Source organism: Peromyscus californicus, unplaced genomic scaffold, assembly GCF_007827085.1.
Source record: "Peromyscus californicus insignis strain IS unplaced genomic scaffold, ASM782708v3 Scaffold_14__1_contigs__length_90479793_seg_2, whole genome shotgun sequence".
Lineage (NCBI taxonomy): Eukaryota > Metazoa > Chordata > Mammalia > Rodentia > Cricetidae > Peromyscus > Peromyscus californicus.
In genome coordinates, this window is record NW_026294436.1 from 21271441 (window position 1) to 21295923 (window position 24483).

General features: G+C 39.7%; 1 protein-coding gene across 2 annotated transcripts in view; it reads left to right on the forward strand.

Annotated features, from left to right (window-relative positions):
• The window catches only part of Kdm5b (lysine demethylase 5B), a 77403-nt gene that overhangs the window by 21919 nt on the left and 31001 nt on the right, over window positions 1-24483 (forward strand). The window contains exons 2-9 of one of the 2 annotated variants that reach the window (XM_052737014.1): window positions 4038-4115; window positions 7222-7344; window positions 8089-8259; window positions 13503-13637; window positions 15908-16004; window positions 17345-17454; window positions 20098-20256; window positions 22095-22214. In XM_052737014.1, coding sequence (XP_052592974.1) covers window positions 4038-4115; window positions 7222-7344; window positions 8089-8259; window positions 13503-13637; window positions 15908-16004; window positions 17345-17454; window positions 20098-20256; window positions 22095-22214 — 993 coding nt within the window. Of the gene's footprint in view, window positions 1-4037; window positions 4116-7221; window positions 7345-8069; window positions 8260-13502; window positions 13638-15907; window positions 16005-17344; window positions 17455-20097; window positions 20257-22094; window positions 22215-24483 lie in introns of those variants that run through there. The other variant, XM_052737013.1, reaches the window with a different exon arrangement.

Sequence of the window (24483 nt, forward strand, 5' to 3'; positions counted from 1 at the left end):
CCAAGTCCCTTTCTGAAAACCAATAGCCTTTGTAAAGTATGCAAAGCTTTGGACAAGTCTTCCTTTTACTTTGGCAATGGGGCATTAAGAAGCAATGTGAGGCCGGGCGATGGTGGTGCACTCCTTTAATCCCGGCACTTGGGAGGCAGAGCCAGGCGGATCTCTGTGAGTTCGAGGCCAGCCTCGTCTACAGAGCGAGATCCAGGAAAAGCGTGAAGCAACACAGAGAAACCCTGTCTTGAAAAACAAAACAAAACAAAACAAAAAACAAACAAACAAAAAGTAGCAATGTGGTTTCTCTCATATGATCTTGTTCTGTGAAATTTAGCATATTAATTTCTTCAGATATTGATCTAAACATAAACTTTAATCTTTGATTCTATGGAATATTTTTTGTTTTTGTTTGTTTGTTTTTTATTTTTGGTCCTCTCAGACAGGCTACTGCTGTGTAGTTCAGTCAGGCTTAGAACACCTTGCCTCTCACGCAGCCTTCTAAGAGCTGGCATACAGGTGTGCTGGCACACCTACTATAGAATATTTTATGTGTGTTTATGACGTGGTCTTATCCCAGGATGGCTGAAGATGACCTTGAACTTCTGATCCTCTTGTTTGTACTTTCCAAGTGCTGGGATTACAGACAGGTGTGCATCACCATGGCTGTTTTGTGTGTGCAGTGGCCTTGCTCATGTGCTATGTGCTTGCTGGTGCAGGCTTGTCAGGAGACAAGTTGGCCCTGGGATGACTTGTAGGATTCGCTTGTCCCTGACCCTCATTCATCACTGGAGTTACAAGTGTGGGTCACAGGCTTACCTAGGTTCAGGGATCTGAACTCATTCCTGTTAGTGTTCACTAACACTTTACCCACTGAACTACTTCCCACTGCTCAAGCCCAGTTTTTATGTCATGCTGTAGATTGAACCTGTATGTGTGTGTTCTGTGTGTGTTGTGTGTACATAAATATACATATATACACTTATGGTAGGTGTGATGGTTAGTCTTGTCAACCTGATAAAGTCTCGAGTAATCTGTGAGATAGAACTCTAGACATGGGGTGAGGGTTATCTTAGATTAATTGATGTGAGAAGACCCATCCTAATTGCGAGCAAGACCATTCCCTGAGGAAATCTTGAACTGTATAAAGTGGGGACGGTGAACTGAGGACTAGAATGTACGCCTTGATTCATTGCTCTGCTTGCTGACCCATGTGGTGTGACCAGATGATCCAAGCTCCATGAACTATACTCTTGAATTGTGAGCCAGAATGAACCAAAGTTGTGTGTGTGTGTGTGTGTGTGTGTGTGTGTGTGTGTGTGTGTGTGTGTAGGGGTGGGAGGGAGGGAGTGTCTCTGCATGTGGAGACCAGAAAAGGGCTTTCGATCTCCCCGCTGGAGTTACAGGTGTACAGGGATTCCCAGTTTGTCGTGTTGGTGCTGGGATCCAAACTTTAAATTCTGTGGTTATGCTGCAAGCTCTGAACTGCTGAGTCATCTCTCAGCCCCATTTAAGTTTCTTTTGTCAGAATATTTTCTCACACACACAGGAAGATAAACTAGACAGGAGCAAACGCCTTACCAGCTGAGCCACATTTCTGAGTATGAAATTGGATTAAAGGCTATGAATTTCCTTGAATTAACATTCTCATTATCTAAAATAATATATTATTTAAAATATTCTGGTTTGTATTTAAACCAGATAAGGAAGGAAAATTACCTATGTTTCCATCAGTAGAAGTCTGTCTTACAACATTTGTCTTTATTTGCCATGTTAAAATATGTAATATAAAACTTGTCATTGTAACCATCAAGTGTATGAGTATAAATTATTAGCATTGAATAAATACAGTGTTATGCATCCATAATCACTATCTGTCATTAGATCTTTCATTATCCCAGCTGAACCCTTATTGTAGATATTTAAGTTATTTTCCAGTTTCTTCCATATTTAGGTAACAATTTAAACATATTTTGGATTTTTTTTTTGTTTGTTTTCTTGAGACAGGGTTTCTGTGTGCATGCAGCCTTGGCTGTCCTGGAACTGCTCTGTAGACCAGGCTGACCTTGAACTCACAGAGATCCACCTGCATCTGCCTTCTAAATGCTGGGATTAACATAACTTTTTTTTTGAGACAGGGTTTCTCTGTGTAGCTTTGCACCTTTTCTGGAACTCTGTAGACCAGGCTAACATAATTTTTTAATAGTGCTAAATTCAGCACCTTGCCCACGTTAGGCAAACATTCTACCACTGAGCCTCATCCTCCCTCTGCTTTTTATTTTTGACATTGTTAGGGACTAAATTTTCTTACCTGTTATTTCCTCATCATAGCAGTTCCTTGAGGGTAGGAAGATTCTCCAAAGAATAGATACCTATATGCGTAGACATTAAGAATAGCTTTAAAGGTGGATTTAAGTATCAGTGCTGGGGATGTCTTTCTGTATGCTGTGAATTTGTGTTGCTCTGATTTGGTTGATAAATAAAACGCTAATTGGCCAGTGGCCAGGCAGGAAGTATAGGTGGGATAAACAGAGAGGAGAATTCTGGGAAGAGTCAGGAGTCTCCAGCCAGACACAGAGGAAGCAAGATGTGAAGGCAGAACTGAGAAAAGGTACCAAGCTACGTGGCTAAACATAAATAAGAATTATGGTTTAGTTTAAATATAAGAGCTAGTCAGTGGTAGGCCTGAGCTAATAGTTTTAATTAATATGAGCCTCTGTGTGTTTACTTGGGTCCAAGGAGCTGCAGGACTGGTGGGTGAGAGAGATTTGTCCTAACCACGGGCCTGGTGAGACACAGGAAAACCTCAGCTACATGTCAGTTTTCCTTTTCTTCTATTGAAGAATTGATCCTGATACAAATTGATCCTGATACAAACCATTTTTTTTACACAAGAATGTCTTGTAGCCCAGGACTTGAATTTACTATATAGCCGGGGGTGACTTGAACATCTGATTCTCTTTTGCCTCTATCTGAATGCAGACATTCCAGGGGTGTGCTGCCACACCTGGTTTGTGGGGTGCTAGGGATCAAACCCAGGGCTTCAGACATGCTATCAAATGAAGTTCATTCTTACCTTCAAGTGTGTGTGTGTTTATGCATGTACACAGGTGTATTTGTGCCTCCTTGTGCCATGTGGGCAAGTATGGAGGCCAGAAGTCGACCTTAGGTATCTTCATCCTTGTCTGCCTTTTTAAACAAAACTATTTAGTGTGTATATGTGGGTGTGGTTGCATGCCTGTCACCATTCGTGATTGGAAGTCTGTTCTCTCCTACCATGCGGTATATAAAGATAAAACCTGGATTCTCAGACTTGGTAGTAAGCGCCTTTACCCAGTGAACCATCTCACCAGTCCCTCTGCCATAGTTTTGAGACAGTCTCTTCCCGAACCTGAAACTCATCCATCACACTAGTGGCCACCAGGCTCCCGGGAATCTACCTTTCTCTGTTCTTTCAGCTGTGGGTTTACAGGTACATGCCTGACTTTTTTCTAGGATCTGAACTCAGCTTCTCATACCTACTAAGGCAACTTCCTCCCTCTCTCCCTCTTTCCTTAGAGACAGAATTTCACCATGTAGCCCAGGTTGCAATGAACTTGTGACAGTCTTCCTGCCTCTGCTTCCAGAATGCTGGGTTGGGGATTTAGCTCAGTGGTAGAGTGGTTGCCTAGCCCTGGGTTGAGTCCTCAGCTCCAGGAAAAAAAAAAACCAAAAAACAAAAAAAAAAAAAACCTTAGACTAGATCAAATATGTAAGAGTTGTATAGATAATTTGATATATACTGTTTTGTAGAGAGATACGTCTTTCAAAATTTTTTTTTTTTTTTACTTAAATTAGTGACTTAGGATAGAGGGAGGAGTGTGTGTCAGATACTGATAATTGGGGGAGAGGACTCATTACGTACTCCAAATTTTCTGGTGGAAAACAGGTTGAAAAACTACCTCTGTTACATTTTGTTTGACTCATAGTTTACAAAACCTTGATTTTAATTTTAAAATAATTTATGTGTTGAGTAATTATATCTAATAGGTTTTGCTTTTTCCTAGGATTGGCAGCCCCCATTTGCCTGTGATGTTGATAAACTTCATTTTACCCCACGTATCCAGAGGCTAAATGAACTAGAGGTAATGTTCTGTTTATCTATGATCCAGAGGAGTACCCTTTGACCATCAGTCTGTTACTAGTGTTACAGCTATAGCGAAATGAAAGCATGGCCAATAATTGATAATCATGGCAGTCAGGCCATTGTAGCAAACCAGATTTTATTAAGATAATACTTTTCATCAGTTTCTTTTTGTCTATTTAATTAATACATATGAATCATTGTATCTTTAGATGGTAATCACTAGAATTGTCAGTTTTGAAAATAATTTACTTTTGAGAAGAATGTAGTAGGAAAGGTTTTTTATTTGTAATTTTCTTTTGTGTGAAACTTAGATTTAATATTTTTCTGTTTTAAAATTTTTTATTTATATGCATTGGTGTTTTGCCTACATGTATGTTTGTCTGAATGAGGGTGTTGGGTACCATCGAACTGGAGTTATAGATAGTTGTGGATGCGGGGAATTGAACCTGGATCTTTTGGAAGAGCATCCAGTGCTCTTAACTGCTGAGCTATATCTCCAGCTCTAGATTAAATTATTTTATTTTTTATTTTTGTTTCTTTGAGACAAAGTTTCTCTGTGTATAATAGTCCTGCTTTGCTAGAACTCACTTTGTAGACCAGGCTGGCCTTGAACTCACAGATCCACCTACAGAAAGTTTTAAAGTACAAGATCGAAGGGCTAAAGAAATGGCTTAGCAGTTACGAGCATTTCTTGCTCTTGCAGAGGACTCTGGTTCATTTCTTAGTACTCATGTGGTGGCTCACAACCATTTATAACTAGTTCCAGGGGAGGTTGATGCTGCCTTCTGTCCTGCAGCTATTTGGTATGCATGTTTACATTATACATACATGTAAACAAAACACTCATATACATAAAATAAATATTACAAAGATGGTACAGGGTAGAAGATACTAGGTTTTTGATAACAGAGTCTGACTACATCAGTATTTTACAAATCTTTTAAAGTTTTATTTCATTTTTTTGAGAAAAGGGTCTTTATATGTAGCCCAGGCTGGCATGCCCACCTTTAATCCCAGCACTCGTGAGGTAGAGGCCAACAGATGTCTAGTTCAAGGCCCAGTCTAATCTACATAGTGAGTTCCAGACCAAATGGAGCTATATAGTGAGGCTCTGTCTTGGAAAAGAAAAAAGAAAAAGAAAGAAAAAAGAAAAGTAGCCAGGCAGTGGCGGTGCACACCTTTGATCCCAACACTTGGGAGGCAGAGGCAGGTGGATCTCTGTGAGTTCAAGGCCAGTCTGGTCTTCAGAGTTGAGTTCCAGGACAGCCAGAGCTACCCACAGTGAAACCGTGTCTCAAAAATCCAAAAAAAAGGGGGGTGGGGTGGGGAGAAAGAAAAGAAAAGTAGTAGGTAAATAATAACTTTGCAGCCTTGGATTACCTTTGTGAATTATCTGAGCATGGATAAAACTCCCAATGTGTCCCCTTCATGTTTTATAATAAGGGGAACAAAAACTGATTATAGTAATGATTTGATAACATTTATCATTTTTTCTGTGATCTTTAAATTATCAAGGCTTGTAGGCAGACTTTTCTTCCCACCAGCTCCCAAATAACCCACAGGGAGACTCAATATGAATTATAAATGCTTGGTCAATAGCTCAGGCTTGTTACCAGCTAACTCTTACAACTTTTTTTTTTTTTTTTTTTTTGGTTTTTCAAGACAGGGTTTCTCTGTGTAGCTTTGCACCTTTTCCTGGAACTCACTCCGTAGCCCAGGCTGGCCTCAAACTCACAGAGATCCGCCTGCCTCTGCCTCCCGAGTGCTGGGATTAAAGGTGTGCGCCACCACCACCCGGCTAACTCTTACAACTTATGTAGTTGGAGTTTTCCTGCCTGGCCCACAGTCAGGACAAATCTCTGTCACCCGCCAGTCCCACAGCCACTCAGACCCGACCAAGTAAACACAGAGACTTATACTGGTTACAAACTGTATGGCCGTGGCAGGCTTCTTGCTAACTGTTCTTACAGCTTAAATTAATCCATTTCCATTAATCTATACCTTGCCACATGGCTCGTGGCTTACCGGCATCTTCACATGCTGTTTCTCATCGTGGCGGCCGGCAGCGTCTCTCTGACTCAGCCTTCCACTTTCCAGCTTTATTCTCCTCCTTGTCCCGCCTACACTTCCTGCCTAGCCAATGGCCAATCAGTGTTTTATTTATTAACTAATTGGCAACACATTTGCCATACAGAACATTCCACAGCAAACTTAAATGGACCCATTTATATTAATCTATTTTCTGCCATGTGGCGTTACCTCTCTTTCATCTTGTACCTCCTGTTTTCTCTCCATGTCTGGCTAGTGACTCCTCTGACTCCATCCATCTTCCCAGTGTCCTTAGTCTGGTTTTCCTGTCTTATCCTGTCCAGCTATTGGCCAGTCAGCTTCTTTGTTAAACTAATCACAGCATAATTTATAGTGTGCAGATTATTCCACAGCAAAGGCTTACTTAAGGTGAATATAGAAATGTAGTTGGGCATGGTGGCACACACCTTTAATCTCAGCACTTGGGAGGCAGAGACAGGAGGATCTCTGAGTTCCAGGGTAGCCAGGACTATACAGAGAAGTCCTGTCTTGAAAAGCAGACAAACAAAGCCATAATAAGCCATTTCTGATTTTTTACCAATAACATTAAATTGTGCTTATAGTATCTCTTAGTTGAAGCATCGTTCAGAACAACTATATTCTATGTATTTTTGCCTATTTCTGTTGTATGCAGAAAATATATTGACTGAAAATCTAAAATACAGAAATCATAAGCAGTATATGTAACAATGATATTTTGCTTAGACATAGACATTACCTACTTTTTAAATACAATTTAGACAAGCAAACACTTTTGTACTTAATTTATAATAAATAAAAATTGGTTTTGTACTTAAATGGTCTTGAGAGGGAAAAAGAGTATGAGGTTGTAGGCACGAGCTTTAAAATAAGATAGTGCCCAGTACAGAGGTATATACTTTACACAGTAGTGTAATCCACTTGGAGGACGAAAATGGTAAGATTGTTTGTGCCTGTGATTTAGCTCAACCTTGTGCCTCAGGAAAAAACAAATAGGTGAGATTAAAATGCATTTTTTTTTTTTTTTTTATATTTAGGCCCAAACACGTGTAAAACTGAATTTCCTGGACCAGATTGCAAAGTATTGGGAGCTACAGGGAAGTACTCTGAAGATTCCGCACGTGGAGAGGAAGATCCTAGACTTGTTCCAGCTTAATAAGGCAAGTGTGGGGCAACTGTCTTGTAAGTCATTTCATCTTATTTTTTTTTTTTTGACAATTGTTGTTTGAAATAAAGGTAAATGAGATGTGTTTTTAGTTAAGCATATTGAGGATCAGAGCTCTGTTGAGTCTGTAAGCCTTATTTTATAGATTTTATTACAGCCTATCTTACCTTTGAAACACCTCAGTGCTGCAAAGGGTCCTTTCCATTTTTGTTTAGATAAGGGGAACCTAAGGCTCAAGGAAATTGAAAAGACTTAAGCTAAAACAGCTGAGCCATAATTCAGTTCTAGATTCCACTTCTTTCTACCAGACATGATGGCATGCATGCATGCATACGTGCTGTCTCTTAAATACATTTTAAGGGTAAGAAATCAGGACCAAGTATGGGGTGCTTTCCTTTAGTAGAGATTTAATTGTTCACCGTAGGACCAAGAATGGGGGTGGGTGTTCCTTTTTAGTAGAGATTTCATTGTTCACCTTATTCTTTGGGGAAGTGTGAGGTAGTTTTGAGAGTGGTGAAGCTATTTTAATTTTTTAGTTTAAAATTAATAGCTGGTAGGTTTTCTTTTCTTCTTTTGACTTAGGAAGTGAAAAACATACAAACAAACAAAACAAATCAACAGCAAAAATTATAGCTGGGAATTTTGTTCTTAGAATCATACCTAGGTGTGAGGAAATTAGAAGTAATTTTCTCTAATATTTATTCTTTTTTTTTTTTCTAATATTTTTTGCTGTTAACAGTTAGTTGCAGAAGAAGGTGGGTTTGCAGTTGTTTGCAAGGAAAGAAAATGGACCAAAATTGCCACCAAGATGGGTTTTGCTCCTGGTAAAGCTGTGGGTTCCCACATCAGGGGACATTATGAACGAATCCTCAATCCATACAACTTATTCCTGTCTGGAGACAGTTTGAGGGTGAGTGTTGGACCTAGCCTTGACCTGTTTCATTTAATTGCTTATTTGTTGGGTACATTATCTTTGGGGTGAATGAGACCGTCTTAATCATATTCAGAAAACATTGTTGAATGATTTCTTTTTGAGGAAAAATTCCAGTACTTTGGTTTGGGGAGCAACTGTACTTAAAGGTTTGTATTAGAATGAATGAGATTGTAAAGAAAATGCCTTTTTACTGTTTAATGAGGGAGAAAGGGCTTAATACTGAGAGCACTTGATTCTCCCAGCAATGTCTGCAATCCTTCAGTTTCAGGGAAATGCTATAAAACCATCACTCATATTTGAAGGCTTTGGTGGAAAGGAGTGTCTTAATCATTCACATCGTTTGGGATACTCTAAATACTAGAGCAGTAAGTCCTAGAACTGGAATGATTTCTATGCAATGGAAGATTGATGACACAGTTTCTCAGGTCAAAACAATAATTCTGTCCTAATCCTATAGACCAGTAACACCTGTAATGCTAAGTCCTGTATATTTTCATTTTAGTTTTCTTCTATTTATCTTTTCTTTTCTTTTTTCTTTTTTTTTTTTTTTGTTGTTGTTTTTCGAGACAGGGTTTCTCTGTGTAGCTTTGTGCCTTTCCTGGAACTCACTTCTGTGATACAACCATCTGTAATGAGATCTGGCGCCCTCTTCTGGCCTGCAGACATACATGCAGGCAGAACACTGTATACATAATATAATAAATAAATAAATCTTTAAAAATATATATAAATAGCAATCTTTCATACAAATCAACACAAAAATTGGTGTAAATTTATAGTAAATATCCCAGTATATTCAGAAATCTGTTTATCAGAGTAACAAGCTGATGGCAGTAACTAAGTAATTTGTCAAATTCTTTTTCAGGGGGTCTGTTCAAGGCAGGGTTTCTCTGTGTAGTGTTGTCTGTCCTGGATCTCGCTCTGTAGAACAGGCTGGCCTGGAACTCACAGAGATTTGCCTGGCTCTGCCTCCCGAGTGCTGGGATTAAAGGCGTGCACCACCACCGCCCGGCCTACCCTTTCTTGAACTTCTATTTTGAACTAGAAGTGGTTTATCTGATAACTTCATACTCAGGAATTTTTTTATATTTTTGTATATTTGCATGCTGGTGATCAAACTGAAGCGCTGCTCCATGCTAGGCAACTGCTCTACACCGACTATGTCCCCCAGTCTCCCAAACTTGGGGGTTGTTTGTGTATAGTCCTTGCTGTTTTATAATTTGTCATTTAAACCAAACCGGCCTTGAACACACGGAGATCTGCCTGTCTCTGCCTCCTAAGTGATGGGATTGATTATAGGTGTGTGCCACCACACTTGGATTTGTATTTTGAGACAGGGTCTTCTGTAGTACAGACTGACCTCAACTTGTTGTATCCCTAAGGATGACCTTGGATTTCTAGTCCCCTCGCCTTCTCCTCCCAAGTGGTGGGATCACAGGCATGCACCACCATTCTCAGTTCATGCACTGCTAGAGATTCAACCCTGGCCTTTTATGCAATGAGACGAGCACTCTACCGATGGAGCTACATCCCAATCCCTCTGTCCCTTTAAAAGTGTATGTTAATGTTTAGTAAGCCATGGATCATGTAATTCATTTTGAGACAATGTCTTGCCTGTATGAGTTATTGTTGCTTCAGCAAAAGCAACTTAGGCAAGTTTGTATAGTCCATTTCGGCAGGAGAGCATGGCTTCAGAAGCATGAAGCAGCTGGTCCCACTGTGTCTGCAGTCAAGAAGCAGAGAGAGAAATACTCATGCTTATCTTGCTTTTGCACTTGCATCCTGGCACCCCAGCCCATGGGATGGTGCTGCTCAGGTTTAGTGTGACTCTTTTCACCTTAATTAACCAAATCTAGAAAATCCCTTACAGAATGCCCAGATGTGTGTCTCCCAGGTGATGCTACGTCCTGTCAGGCTGACTATATTAACCATCACAGTGTGCATCCTGGACTGCCCTTGGGCATGTGATTCTCCTGTGTCAGCCTCCAAGTGCTGGGATTATAGTCGTGGACCATGTGCTAGACTTTGACCTCTGTTTTATAGTTACATTATAAGCAGTTGCCCCACATAGATGAACTTTTCTCTTTTTGAATTCTTTATGTGTAGAGGAGGTTACAGTGAGTAAGGGGAAAAAGATCTTCCCTAATTTATGAGTGGCAGCAGTTTAGAAACTTGCCAGTTGCCTTGTCAGTGTAGTTCTACACTTGAGAGTCTTCTGTTTGTGGTCCTAGCACACCAGAAGTTGAGGCAAGGGAACATGGAGTTTTTATAAAAGCCTCGGCTTATGTAGGAGGATAAGCAAACAAAGGGTAGGGATTTCAAGACAGATTGCACAAACATTGCATATATAACTCAAGTGTTTGTTTCGACCTACTGTATACCAACAGATTGTAAGCACTGATACATATTCCTTGTAGAAAGTTTTTCAAGGAGGGCTGAGGATGTAGCTCAGTTGGTAGAGGGCTTGTCTGCTGTGCACAGGGCCCTGGATTTAAACCCTAGCAAGGAATAAACTGGTCATGCCTGTAATCTCAGCACTCAGGCGGCAGAAGCAGGAGGATCAGAAATTCAAGGTTTATTGTTGGTTATACAGAGAATTCAAGGTCAACTTGGGCTACATGAGACTGAGTCTCAAAGGCAAAAAAAAAAAAAAAAAGGAACAGTGTACTGCCATAATGGAACACGGCCTTACTCTTGCATCACCATGTTTTCTCAAAGCTCTGAAAGAGGATGGCTGTCTCTGTGGGATGAGGTGATTATGGTGTAATGATATCAACTACTTCTCAATCCTACTTTTCAAGAAGAGGTAAAGTCAGTGTTATAAAACCAATGTACTAGGTTTGTATTTTGAATGATCGTTGGAACAAAAGATAAAGTTCTTCATATATATTCTAAAATTTTGCTAAGCTTGGTTTTGTCTAGTGTGTCTAAAGTCCTTATGGAATCATGAATATAGATAATAGATCCACTAAGCCATGTGGGAAATAGAGGCTAAATATGTAATGGTGTATGGGAACCAGTTCATTTAATATTTCCTTTATCCCACATAATTTTAACCTCAAATAAAATCACTTAATTTTCGTTTCAGAAAATTCATAAGAGTGGGTAAAGTTATGTATAAACTGATTTTTTTTTTTGTTTTTTTGTTTTTTATTTTTGGAAGACAAAAGGTCTCATGTGTCCTAGGCTAACCTCCAATTAATGATGTAGCCAAGGATGGCCTTGAACCTTCTGATCCTTGTGCCCCAACCTCCTGAGTACTAGGATTATAGGTGTGTGTCACCAAACCCAGTTCATGGTAGCTAGGGATTGAATGCAGGGCCTTAAGCATGCAAGGTAAGTATCCACCAACTAAGCCACAGCCTCAGCGCCACCCCACTCCTCCTGCCCCCCCTTAACAGAAAAGTTGATTGAGCTACATTCCCAGTTAATAGTGTATTTCATGTTTTCTATGCCAAATATAAATGATGTAGCATACCCCAGATGTATGTACTTCAGATAATTGCGTTTTGGAACCTGCTTTTAAAAATGCTTCTCATGAGGCTGGAGAGGTGGATCAGTGGTTAAGAGCACTTGCTGCTCTTGCAGAAGACCTGAGTTTCTTAGCACCCACATGGTGGCTCACAACCATCTGTAAGTCCAGTTCAGGAAATCTGATGCCTTTTTCTGGCCTCATCAGGCATTAGGCATGTACACAGTACACATGCATATATGTAGGCTAAATGCTTATACAACACATAAAAAAAATCTTTCTAAAAATGCTTATCATGATATTTGTTGTCCTCTTATGATAAAGAAATGCATACTTGAGAAATTCATGTTAGCTTCAGTAATAGTAGTTTCTTGTGTTATGTTTTGGCATTAAATATTATCTAGCTGTCAGCTTAGGATCAAACAAAAAATGAAAGCAAAAAAGAAACTTCTGATCAGAACTGAATCACTTTTCTTGTCACTGTGACTGGAAGGATTTATTGGGCCATAATTTGAGAAGGTACAGTCAGTGTATCACAGCAGGGAAGGCCTGGTGGAGTTATGGCAATGAGATGGTTTGGTTGGGACTCCTGGTATATGGTGGACCAGGAAGCAGAGGGCATAGATTAATTAGAACAGGCCTAGAGCCGGGGTGGTGGTGGGGGGGGGTGGGGGGTGGGGGCGGGGGCGGCAGTGGCGCACGCCTTTAATTCCAGCACTTGGGAGGCAGAAGACAGGCGGATCTCTGTGAGTTCAAGGCCAGCCTGGTCTACAGAGTGAGTTCCAGGAAATGCGCAAAGCTACACAGAGAAACCCTGTCTCGAAAAACCAAAAAAACAAAAAACAAAAAAAAAAAAAAAAAAAAAAAAAAAACCAGGCCTAGAGCTCATACGATTCACCCGGATGATCAACATTTTCTCCAGATAGACACCAGCTACTAAAGGCCATACAACCTCCCAAAATAGTGCTATCAGTGGGGGACAAAGTATTAGAAACATTGGAACCCATGGGAACATTTTTACATCTGTCATTATAAGAATCATATTGTCTTTTTTTTTTTTTTTTTTTTTTGGTTTTTCGAGACAAGGTTTCTCTGTGTAGCTTTGCGCCTCTCCTGGAACTCACGTGGTAGCCCAGGCTGGCCTCGAACTCACAGAGATCCGCCTGGCTCTGCCTCCCGAGTGCTGGGATTATGCGCCACCACCGCCCGGCCCCCTTGCCATGGCTTTTTAAAACCTAAGGAGAGGGGTTGGGGATTTAGCTCAGTGGTAGAGTGCTTGCCTAGCAAGTGCAAGGCCCTGGGTTCGGTCCTCAGTTCGGGGAGGGGGGGGGGACGACACGACAACGACACCACAACACACAAAAATACTAAGGAGATAAGCACTTGAATAAATCTAAGTTATACTGTTGATGTAAAAAAGAAAAGAAAAATTTGACATATAAACATGTCTAAATGATTGATATTTTTAGATTTGACTTTGTGTTTCTTTAGATTTTAAAAATGTAGATGTTTTAGTGTGTGGTGCTGACGGCACATGCCTTTAATCCCAGCACTTGGGAGGCAGGGGCAGGCAGAGCTCCCAGTTCAAGGCCAGCCTGGTCTACAAAGTGAGTTCCAGGAGAGCCAGGGCTGTTACACAGAGAAAACTTGTTTTGAAAAACAAAAAAGAAAAAAAAGTAGATGTTTTGTTAACTATATATATAATTATAGGTGGAAAAAAATTCATTGGTACAACTTTTATTTCTAGTGTCTTCAAAAGCCTAGCCTGACCTCAGATACAAAGGACAAGGAATACAAACCCCATGATATTCCCCAGAGGCAGTCTGTACAGCCCTCAGAAACCTGTCCTCCAGCCCGCCGAGCAAAGCGCATGAGAGCAGAGGTAAGTACTTCGGGGGTGGCTTACTTTCTGGAGTTTAATGCCAATGGCTAGTCACCACTGACTTTCTTTCTTATCTCTGAGTGCTTTGTAGTTCTGAGCCTTGGTAATCTCTTAAAGGGATACTTCATACACTTGAGCTTTTACACCACCAATGGGGATGGTGTTGTCCCCAAAGAGGAAGGAATGGAAGAACTCATTCTGCATTGCCTAAAAAGCTTCTTAGTTGTTCGTAGTCAAAACCCAACAAACATTTGGGGGAATATGTGAAGACAGGGACGTTGTTCATAATAAGTGTCGAATCAGGAACATATTTACTAAGAAGAGGGAAGAGTTGAGAAGTATAAAGGAAATACTAATGTTAAGTGAATAAGATGTGAGGGACATGAGGAAAGGCTGCTAAGATGATTTGCTTTAGGATTTTTTTTTTTTCTGTTCAGAAAGGAAGAATATTCTATTTACTTTGTTTCCATAGAGAGGTCTGAGGACTTTGTATTTCTGTCCAGCTACTTGATAGAATGTGAGTTCTAGGAAATAACTCACTGCTGAGGAGCCTCAAGGCAATATCATGCTTCTGAGTCAGTCTTTGCATGTTTAATAATCATTGACAAATAATTTTTTTCATATGAATTTAGAGAATCCTTTTTTTCATTTCTCAATGAAAGAAACTAGTTAAGATGGAAATTATCATTATTTAAAGCCCATAGACATATTTAAATCTCATTAATCTAAAAATTACTTTTTATTTTTTGAGCATATTCTTTTGGACTTTTGTGACAGGGCTACACTGTGTAGCTCAGACTGGCCTTAAACTTGCTATGGTCTTGTTTCCTTAGCCTTCTGATTGCTAGGAACATAGGTGTGTTCTACCATGCATGATTCGTTTTGGACCTTTATATATGTAAGACATGCTCTAGTGCTGTGGATGCCTGGGTCTGCCTTGATGATACCAAATGTAATGATAATGCCCACAGAAGAAATTCTTTTAGCTGTAAACAGGGGAAAGTGATAAATAGTTCTTAAAACACTTCCGTTATAGACCACAAAGTGGTTTTGTTTTACCACTAAATAGCATTCTAAGTAACAGTGGAACTGAGATTGAATTATGTATCCTCAATGAAAAAGTAGGACTTTTAACAGTTGAATGACGTTACAGGTATAATTTACTTTATAAGATTTAAAAATTTTATTTTTTGGTGTATGAGTTTTTTGCCTGAATGTATGTCTGTGTGCCATGTGAGTACAGTGCCCATGGAGGACAGAAGAGAGTGTCAGATCCCCTGGGACTGGGGTTAAAGATGGTTGTTAGCTGTCATGTGGATGCTGAGAATCAAACCCAGTTCTCTGGAAGAGCAGTCAGTGCTCCATCTCTTCAGCCCCAGATGTGTAATTGACACTGGTTCATTAAAATAACAGTAAAGCATAGGAGGGCTGCTGTGGCACACAACTTTAATCCCAGCACTCCTGAGGCAGAGGCCGGCAGCCTGGTCTACAGAGCAAGTTCCAGGACAGCCAGGGATACACAGAGAAACCTTGTCTTGAAAAATCAAAATAATGATGATGGTGATGAAGATGAAGCTAGAGAGGTGGCCCAGTAGTTAAATTTGTCCTTCTCTTGCCAAGTACCCGAGTTTGACTCCTAACACCCACCTCCAGCAGCTCACAACCCACCTGTATCTGCAGCTCCAGGAAATCTGATGACCACTTTAGTCTGTGAGACCTACACACACATGGGCATATGGACACTCTGCCATACACACGAATAAAACTGAATGTTTGGTTTAAAAAAAAAAAAAAAAAAACCTAAGTGTGGTGGTACACGCCTTTAATCCTAGCACTCAGGAGGCCGAGGCAAGCAGATCTGAGTCTGAGGACAGCCTGATCTACATGGCAAGGCTCAGGCTAGCCAGTGACCCTTGTCTTTAAAAAAAAAAAAAAATCATTGAAAATTGTGGAAACTAAGTTTCTACAAATACTGGTGGACCTTTGAAGAGATTAGCAAAATTTTAGAGGTTAATGAAATTGTGATGTTTTTATAATTGTTTCAGGTTTAGTAATAATTAAAGCAAAAATTCTAGAGGAAAATAAGGTGTTGATATGTCCATTTTGGGTAGTAATACAGCTCATAATTTGATCTCAACTTTTTGATTATTTTTTTCTGTTTCTTTCCCCTAAAACCTGTATTATTGGAGGGCACTCCTAGTTTGTGTGTAAGAGATTCCTAAGTACTAACAGATAGAAGAGAATATTCATATATATGACAATTTTTTTAGGCCATGAATATTAAAATAGAACCAGAAGAGGCAACAGAAGCCAGGACTCATAATCTGAGACGCCGAATGGGTTGTCCAACTCCAAAATGTGAAAATGGTAAGAAAGTTTATCCATGAATAAGAAAGATAAAGTAAAAATGATGATAGCAATTATTTCTTTGGTCACTTGGTTGAGTTTGAGAAATAAATTCTTAATATATTGTTGTCTTTATTCTCACAATTAATAGGCCAGTAGGAAAAAAATGGAAAAATATGTGTATTTGGAAAATAAATGAATTTCTCAGTTGTCTCGCTGCTGTTTTGAAATTTAGTTCAATAAATTCACTTAAAAGACAAAAAGATGATTTGAAAAGTATAGGTTCCTTTTTATTTCAAGGCAAGCAGAGACCTTATCTAGTTTGAAGTTCAGTTGATAATGCTTGCATGGCTGTCACTTGATGGAAGCTGTTGAAAGGTGTTGTCCATTTTCCTGCTTCCTTCCCTATTTTCTCTCCCTGTCTCTTGTGCTCCCTCCTCCTTCCTTTTTTTTTTTTTTTTTTTTTTTTTTTTTAAAGATAAAGTCTTCTGTATATTCTTGCCTGGCTTCAAACTCTTCAGTTTTGACCCTCCTTGCCTCTGTCTCCCAAGTGCTGGCATTACAGGAATGTGCCACCACACCTGGCTAGAGGTAAATTTGTGGTTCTCATAGGATAAGTACTGTGTTGTATTACACATGGGCATATACAAATGCAGTATTAAAATGAGTTCCTCGTAGACATTAATGTGTTAGGGAAAAGGCTATATAAAATATAGTGGGAAATAAACAGCTGTGAATCAGAGTCCTTAAGTTCTTTGAGATGGGTTTGTTGTGAATTAATCACTTGATAGTTCAATAATTGATTACTCAGTTTAGCCAAAATTACCAGGTTTTGGAGCTGGGAAGTAATCTTAGATTATAAAGAGACAGTGTATAATATTATAGAGTCCTGGTTGGTGAATTGTTGATATCCATCCCTGTCACAAGCAAGAGAAATGTCTTGTCCTTGTTAATTTTTCTTTGAGACATGGTCAGTTTCACTATATAGCTCTGACTGACCTGAAACTCAGAGATCATTCTTTCTCTGGTCCTGGGTGTTGAGATTAAATGTATGTGCTGCCACACCCTGCACATGTCTTATTCTTAATTAAAGAGCACTTTAGTTCCCATTTTGAAGGCACACACATATAAGCAGCATATTCATAATAGAACTCACATGCTAAAATTTAATTGAGGTCAGTTTGTATTTTATCATAATCAGTATTGAACTCTTGTATATAGTAACACTGAGTGTTATTAAAATGAAAATAAATAGGAATTATGTTTGTGTGGAGTTATGCTGGGAGAGGAGGAAGAGGATGAGGCTAGATAGATAAGCATAGTCCATACAAAAAGAACTAACTTTGGATTGTGTCCTGTAGAGAAAGAAGTGAAAAGTAACATCAAGCAAGAACCCACTGAGAAGAAGGACTGCATGTTAGAAAGTGAGAAGGAAAAGCCCAAGAGTCGATCTAAGAAAAGCACTAATGCTGTGAGTTGACACTTAACTTCTCTTTTACCCCCGTTTTCTCCTTTTCATCCTTTGATTACTTACTCTTTTTTTTTTTTTCTTTTCTTTTTGAAACAGGATCTCTCCATATTCAAGGTGGCCTTGGATTTGTAATTCTGTCCCAGCCTCCTGAGTAGCTGGGATTATAGAAGTCCACCCTTCCTCTCTCCCTCCCTCTCCCTCTCACTCCTGGTGGGGATCAAACTCGGGGACTTGCACATTCTAGGCAAGCACTCTAACACTGAACTACATACCCAGCTCTGGGAAATGAGCAGCATATTCTTATGGAACATAGGCCTTTTATATACTAAATAAGTACTTTACCACTGAACTTCGTCCCTAGCCTATTTCCCTGCCCCCTTTTTGAAAATCCCTTTACCGATAAGCTTATACTTATGTGCATTACTTAGTATTAACAAATGAGAGATATTTTAATGTCTGTTTGATCAATTTATAAGTAAGGTAATACCTGATTCTAGTAAGCATTGGTAGTTGTGATTTTTTTTTTTTTTTTTTGGAATTTGTTCAGTTTGGACTGGATAGTAAAGAAGTGCATTGATAGCCGGGCGGTGGTGGCGCACGCCTTTAATCCCAGCACTCGGGAGGCAGAGCCAGGCGGATCTCTGTGAGTTCAAGGCCAGCCTGGGCTACCAAGTGAGTTCCAGGAAAAGGCGCAAAGCTACACAGAGAAACCCTGTCTCGAGGAAAAAAAAAAAAAAAAAAGTGCATTGACCTGTTCACAAATCATTAGCCTACCTGCAGATGAGCTGAAGGATAGATCAAAAGTCAAATTGACATTCTGTACCTGCAAGGGGGAAAGGGAACCAGAAAGAAGAGAGGAAGGAAAGGAAAGGAGGCATCAGGGGTGGGACTTTAGAGGGAGAGCTGGAGAATTTAACACGCAGTTGGAACATTAGTTGAAAGTGATGCTTGTGCTAGATGTGGTGGCTCCTGCCTGCCATCCTGGTACTCAGGAGGCTGAGGTAGGTAGGAAGAGTTCTGAGAGCTCAAACCCTAACATGGGTTACAGAGCCAAAAACCACACAGAATTTCACCAGTTTAGTATTAGAAAGTATCAGCTTGACCTCTCCTCAGAGATCCTGACAGTAGTGTCTTTAAATTGGTAATGATCTCACTGTTGCTTTCCCACCATACATACAAGAAAATACAGTAAGAGAATGTGCAGAGTCTAGATTTTTTCCTTTAATTATAAACGTATTTAACAAGTTAGACTTCCTGTTAGTTGACTTCTCAGCTTTCTGTTAGTAGGTTATATATTAGATGCGGGGAGGAAGCTGCCATATGAAAATATCACAGACTCCGTAGCTTAAATAACAGTGTTTTGCAGTTCTGCAAGTATATAAACTCAAGGCATTGGCAGGGTTGATTTCTTCTGAGGCCACTATGTCTTCTACTGATTGTGTGTGTGTGTGTGTGTGTGTGTGTGTGTGTGTGTGTGACAGTTCAGATCATATGTAACTAATAAAAATAACTATGCTTTATCATTTAATATTTGGGTAATTTTTCTCTCTCTCTTTTAAGGGGTGTGGGGAGGTTCACATGACAAACATTGGCTTTGAACTCATGATCCCCACCCCTTCCTGCCTCTGCCTTCAAGGACTGGTATTACAGGTTTGCATCCCAGCAGGGGACACTCATCCCAACTCTAGAATTGAAGTCAAAGTGGTAGGATTTTTTTTTTTTTTTTTTTTTTTTTTTGAGTCAGGGTTTCTTTGTGTAGCCCTGGCTGTCCTGGATCTCTCTCTTTCTGTAAACCAGGCTGTCTTCAAACGCAGAGATACACCTGCCTCTGTTGCTTTGTTTTTTAACCTACTCTTCTTTGATGATGAGGTTTCTCTGAAGCCCAGGCTAGAATTGAAATCCTAGATCTCCTGTCACAACTTCCCAGAGCCATGATTACAGACATCTTCCATTGCACCTGGTTCCAGAGTATTTGTTTAATGTCGTTAATTGTTTGGCTAATAACTTACTACCTATGAGGATTATCTTAAATTTACCAAATAATGACTTTATATAAAAAAATAAACATAATTGAAAGAGCTGGGAGATCGAAGTTCAGAATTGGGAACACATGTAATTGTGAAATACTACTTATAGAAGGTGTAGCCTTTTAATTCAAACTACGTATGGACTGCAGAGATGGCTCATTAGGTAAATACACTTATGCTTAACTTGATCAGACTTTATTTTCTGGAACTCATGTGGTAGAAGAGACTTCTGACTTTTACATGTTGGCTGTGCTATGCATACACAGATACAGGCATTCACAAAAATGTGTAAATTCAAATTCCACACACACACACACACCGTTTGTGGGCTGGCACATGACTGTCTGGTAGAACACTTGCCTGGTAGTAGCATGTTTGAGACTGAGCTTGATTCCTTAGCACCACAAAAACAAGGTGTGGTGCTGCACACCTGTAAACATAGTACTTAAAGGTGGAGTCAGGATCAAGTTCAAGGTTATCCTCAACTAAGCAATAAGAGGCCGCTTGAGTTTCATGGAGACCTTCAGAACAAGATGAAGCAAAATGAAAAAAAAAAATCACAGAGTCAAGTGATAGCTCACACTCCTTTGTGTTCTGTTTATTCTCCTTGCTGTAGGTGGACCTGTATGTGTGCCTCTTATGTGGCAGTGGCAATGATGAGGACCGGCTGCTCCTGTGTGATGGCTGCGATGACAGTTACCACACCTTCTGCTTGATCCCCCCTCTTCACGATGTGCCCAAGGGAGACTGGAGGTGTCCTAAGTGTTTGGCTCAAGTAAGAGTTAGCGACTGAGAAAGAAGACGACTTTTGAAACATTTTCTGTTGGCTATGGGTTTTAGATTTAACAATAATAATGAAGTCCATGAACAAAACTAGGCTTAGAAGTGAATAGGAAAGAGGTCTTACAAAGTTCCACAGTGTGTGTGTGTGTGTGTGTGTGTGTGTGTGTGTGTGTGTGTGTGTGTGTGTGTGTGTGTGTTCAGAGGCAGAACATTTTTATTTATTCAACAACAAATTCATTGTAAAAAAAATTTATGTTCTTTTTAGGAATTTATAAGTACTTAACAGCTTAGATTATTTCACAAGGCATAGGTACCATTGTTAATATCTTAGTGGATACTCATCCAGACTTTCTTTTTTTTTTTTTTTCTTTTTTTTTGGTTTTTCGAGACAGGGTTTCTCTGTGTAGCTTTGCGCCTTTCCTGGATCTCGCGCTGTAGACCAGGCTGGCCTCGAACTCACAGAGATCCACCTGGCTCTGCCTCCCGAGTGCTGGGATTAAAGGCGTGCGCCACCACCGCCCGGCCAGACTTTCTTTTCTTGCTCTGTATGATGTATGTTGGGGTGAGGGATGTTTTTATTTGTCAGTGTTCATCTGTGACAGGCTCTCTGCTGAGCCTGAAGCACATTACTTTACTCAAAACTGACAGGTCAGAGAGCTTCAGGGATCCCCTTTCTTCACCACCCCTACCTGCCAAGCGCCGGGGACCTGGCTGCTCTCAGGCTATCAATTCAGGTCCTCATGCTTGTGTGGCAGGCACTTCATTGATCGACCCAGCTCCCCATCCCACACACTCTCTTTTAAACATGGAATTATTTATATTAGACAACGGATTTTAGTAATTTACTCTTTTATCTTCAATATTTTCTCTGTAGTGTATCTAGTGCTGATATTTTAACAACATACAACAGAGTTCGTTGTTACCACTCTAAGGAAGTCCTCAGTTACTAGAATGTTACATTTTGTGTTAAAATTAGATTCTAACATTAAGGTTTTTTATTATACTGCTTGGAGCTAACGGTCCTAGAGGTTTTCTATATAGCCATAGTGTCACATGAGATGGCCCCACAGGACAGGTTATTATGGAACTTGGAAAGGGTCCATGGTGTCAAATAAATATTAATATTTAAATGTTTAAATATTTAATATCTGGATAGAGATGACCATAGAAATGGGTCTGGATATTCAAATCTATTGACTTCATATGTATGGCAGTCTCATTGCCCCTGTTAACCTCTTAGTGTTTTGTTTTTAAAAGGGTTTGATAGCATTATTTGGTTACCATTAAATGCTGCTGGTCTGAGAGCTGTTTTGTTTCCATCTGGTTATTAATTTCTATTTTGATTTTTTTGTTGTTGTTTTGGTTTGGTTTTTTGAGACAGGGTTTCTCCGTGTAGTTTTGGTGCTTGTCCTGGAACTCACTCTGTAGCCCAGGCTGGCCTTGAACTCACAGAGATCCTCTTGGCTGAGCCTCCTGAGTGCTGGGATTAAAGGCGTGCACCACCACCACCACCACCACCACCACCACCACCGCCTCTTATGTTGATTTTATAGTTTAAATTCTTGAACATTATTCCTCTCATTTTTTCGCACTGATCCTGAAAGCAAATCAAAGTTAAAAAATTGTAATTGTTAAAAAGTATCTTATCTGCTCAGTACCAAATACAAATTATTTACTCACTGGAACAATCTCATGCTTCAGACATTTTTCTAACGTAAGACTAATAGAATGAAAAAAAATCTTAAAACAGTTATCCTCGTGACTATTGGCTAGATGCACTTGGTATTTTCAAGTGCCACCTAGAACACTAATTTTCTTTTTCCTATGCAGGAATGTAGCAAGCCCCAAGAAGCGTTTGGCTTTGAACAAGCAGCAAGGGATTATACTCTGCGCACGTTTGGGGAGATGGCAGACTCGTTTAAATCCGATTACTTCAACATGCCAGTCCATGTATGTAGATCTATACTAATTTGGGTTAGAATTTTACAAATGTTGTTATTAATTAATTAGTTAGTTTACTTACTTACTCGTGTGTCAGTGGTACTCAGGCAACAATGTACATGTGGAAGTTGGTTTTCTCCTACTGTGTGTGTTCTAGGGATTGATCTCAAGTCATCGGCTTGGCACCATGTGCCAAGACATCTCACCAAGCTGTGATTTAAGGATTATGTTATGTTACTTTTCTGAGATTGGTTCTCAGTTATATAGCCCCAGCTAGCATGGAATTCACTGTGTAGACCAAGCCCGCCTCGAACTCTGAGATCCATGAGCCTCTGCCTCCCAAATGCTGGGATTAAAGGGGGCACTACCACACCTGGCTAATTACACATTTGTTGTTTTGTTTTGTTTTAATGAGTTAGCTGATGAGAAAAAAAGTTAACATTTACACTGTAGACAGTTTCTTTTCAACTCTATTACTGGTGAAAGAAAAGCTCCATTCATTGAAGCCACAAAGAAGTGAATAAAGGTTTCACTCTGGCAGCCATTGTACAGAAGGAAACTTCTAGAATGTTTAATGGTAGTAGAATTCCACAGAACTTTGTATCAGAATGTTTTCATTTAAGTGCACTGTGTACTGTGTCTTAGGGACATGTTTATTACATTTTGTTGTCTAATTATTATATTGTAAACTTTACAGTAAGATTCCATTTTTATTTCTTGTTTACTTAGAATATAAGCAGGTATTTTCAACATTCAATATTCTATCAAATACAAAATTAAATTGTTTCCTGTGTAATTCTGGATATTTAAGCTGTGGTTTTTCCTCACTTATGTGTGCCATAACAAACAGCTCATACATGAGATCTCTGCAGTTGGATGATTCTGAGGTTACATGAGGGTTTTGATCTCTATGGCATTCCAGCAATGTATTAATGATCCTGATAGTCCTTTATGTCATGAGCATTAGCTTTTGGTTCCCTAACATTTTCTTTCTAATGTGTACCCTCTTGAAGTTTTATTTTGACTCCTCATGAATTTGAGTATTTTCCTATATAATCAGTCATGTTGACTGGCTTATGATATCTGTTATTGGATCTTTATTTTACTTAAAAGCTGAAGACACTAAGGGCCAGACATGTAAGTTATTTGCGCTACTCAGAACAGTTCCTTGACACTTTAATAGCTTTATATTGTTGGATGTGCTGAGGCACATCTTTTGTTCATATCTTCAATTTCTTATTTTATTTTATTACAATCTTTTTTAGATTTATTCATTTTTGTTTTTGATGTGGGAGTATTTTGCCTGCATGTATGAATGTGCAACATGTGTATGCTTCGTACCCATGGAGGTCAGAAGAGGGCATAGGATCCTCTGGATCTGGAGTTACAGATGGTGCATGTGGGTGCTGGAAATCAAACTAGGGTCCTCTGAAAGAGCAACAAGTGCTCTTAACCACTAGACCATCTCTCTATCTAGCCTTCTTATTTTTTTTTTAAATTCATGTTTGTATTACTTTCAGCCAGGTTTAGACAAATAATGTGTTAAGAAACATTTATTAGCCAGGTTGGGTGTTATATTTCTCAGAACACAAAAGTATATTTCAGATTATTAAAAAAAAAAAAAAAAAAAAAAAAACCGCCGGGCGGTGGTGGCGCACGCCTTTAATCCCAGCACTCGGGAGGCAGAGCCAGGCGGATCTCTGTGAGTTCGAGGCCAGCCTGGTCTACAGCGCAAGATCCAGGAAAGGCGCAAAGCTACACAGAGAAGCCCTGTCTCGAAAAACCAAAAAAAAAAAACAAAACAAAACCAAAACAGATCATTTTACTTTCCTTGGCCTCTCTTTGTAGTTGTGGTTTGGTTTGTGATCAAGGAACATGAATTCTTTTTTTTTTTTTTTTTAATTTCGTATTATTTTTGTTTATTTATTTGTTTTGTTTTTGCATCCCAAGCAAGGTTTCCTCTTCTCCCAGCTCCCCCCACCTCCTTCCCATTCCTCTTCCTGTTTCTCCTCAGATATGGACTGGTCTCCCAGGGACATCAGCCAGCCATGGTCTATCAAGTTGTAGTGAGACTAGACACCTCCCCTTCTTTCTGTTAAGGCTGGATGAAGCAATCAGTAGGAGGTATAGGTCCCAAGAGGAGGTAACTGAGTCAGAGACAGCCCCTGCTGTCACTGTCAGGAGTCTCACTGTAACATGTGAGCAGAGGGCCTAGGCTGGTCCCAGGCAGCCTCCCTGGTTGTCGGTTTAGTCTCTGTGAAGCCCCTATGAGCCCAGA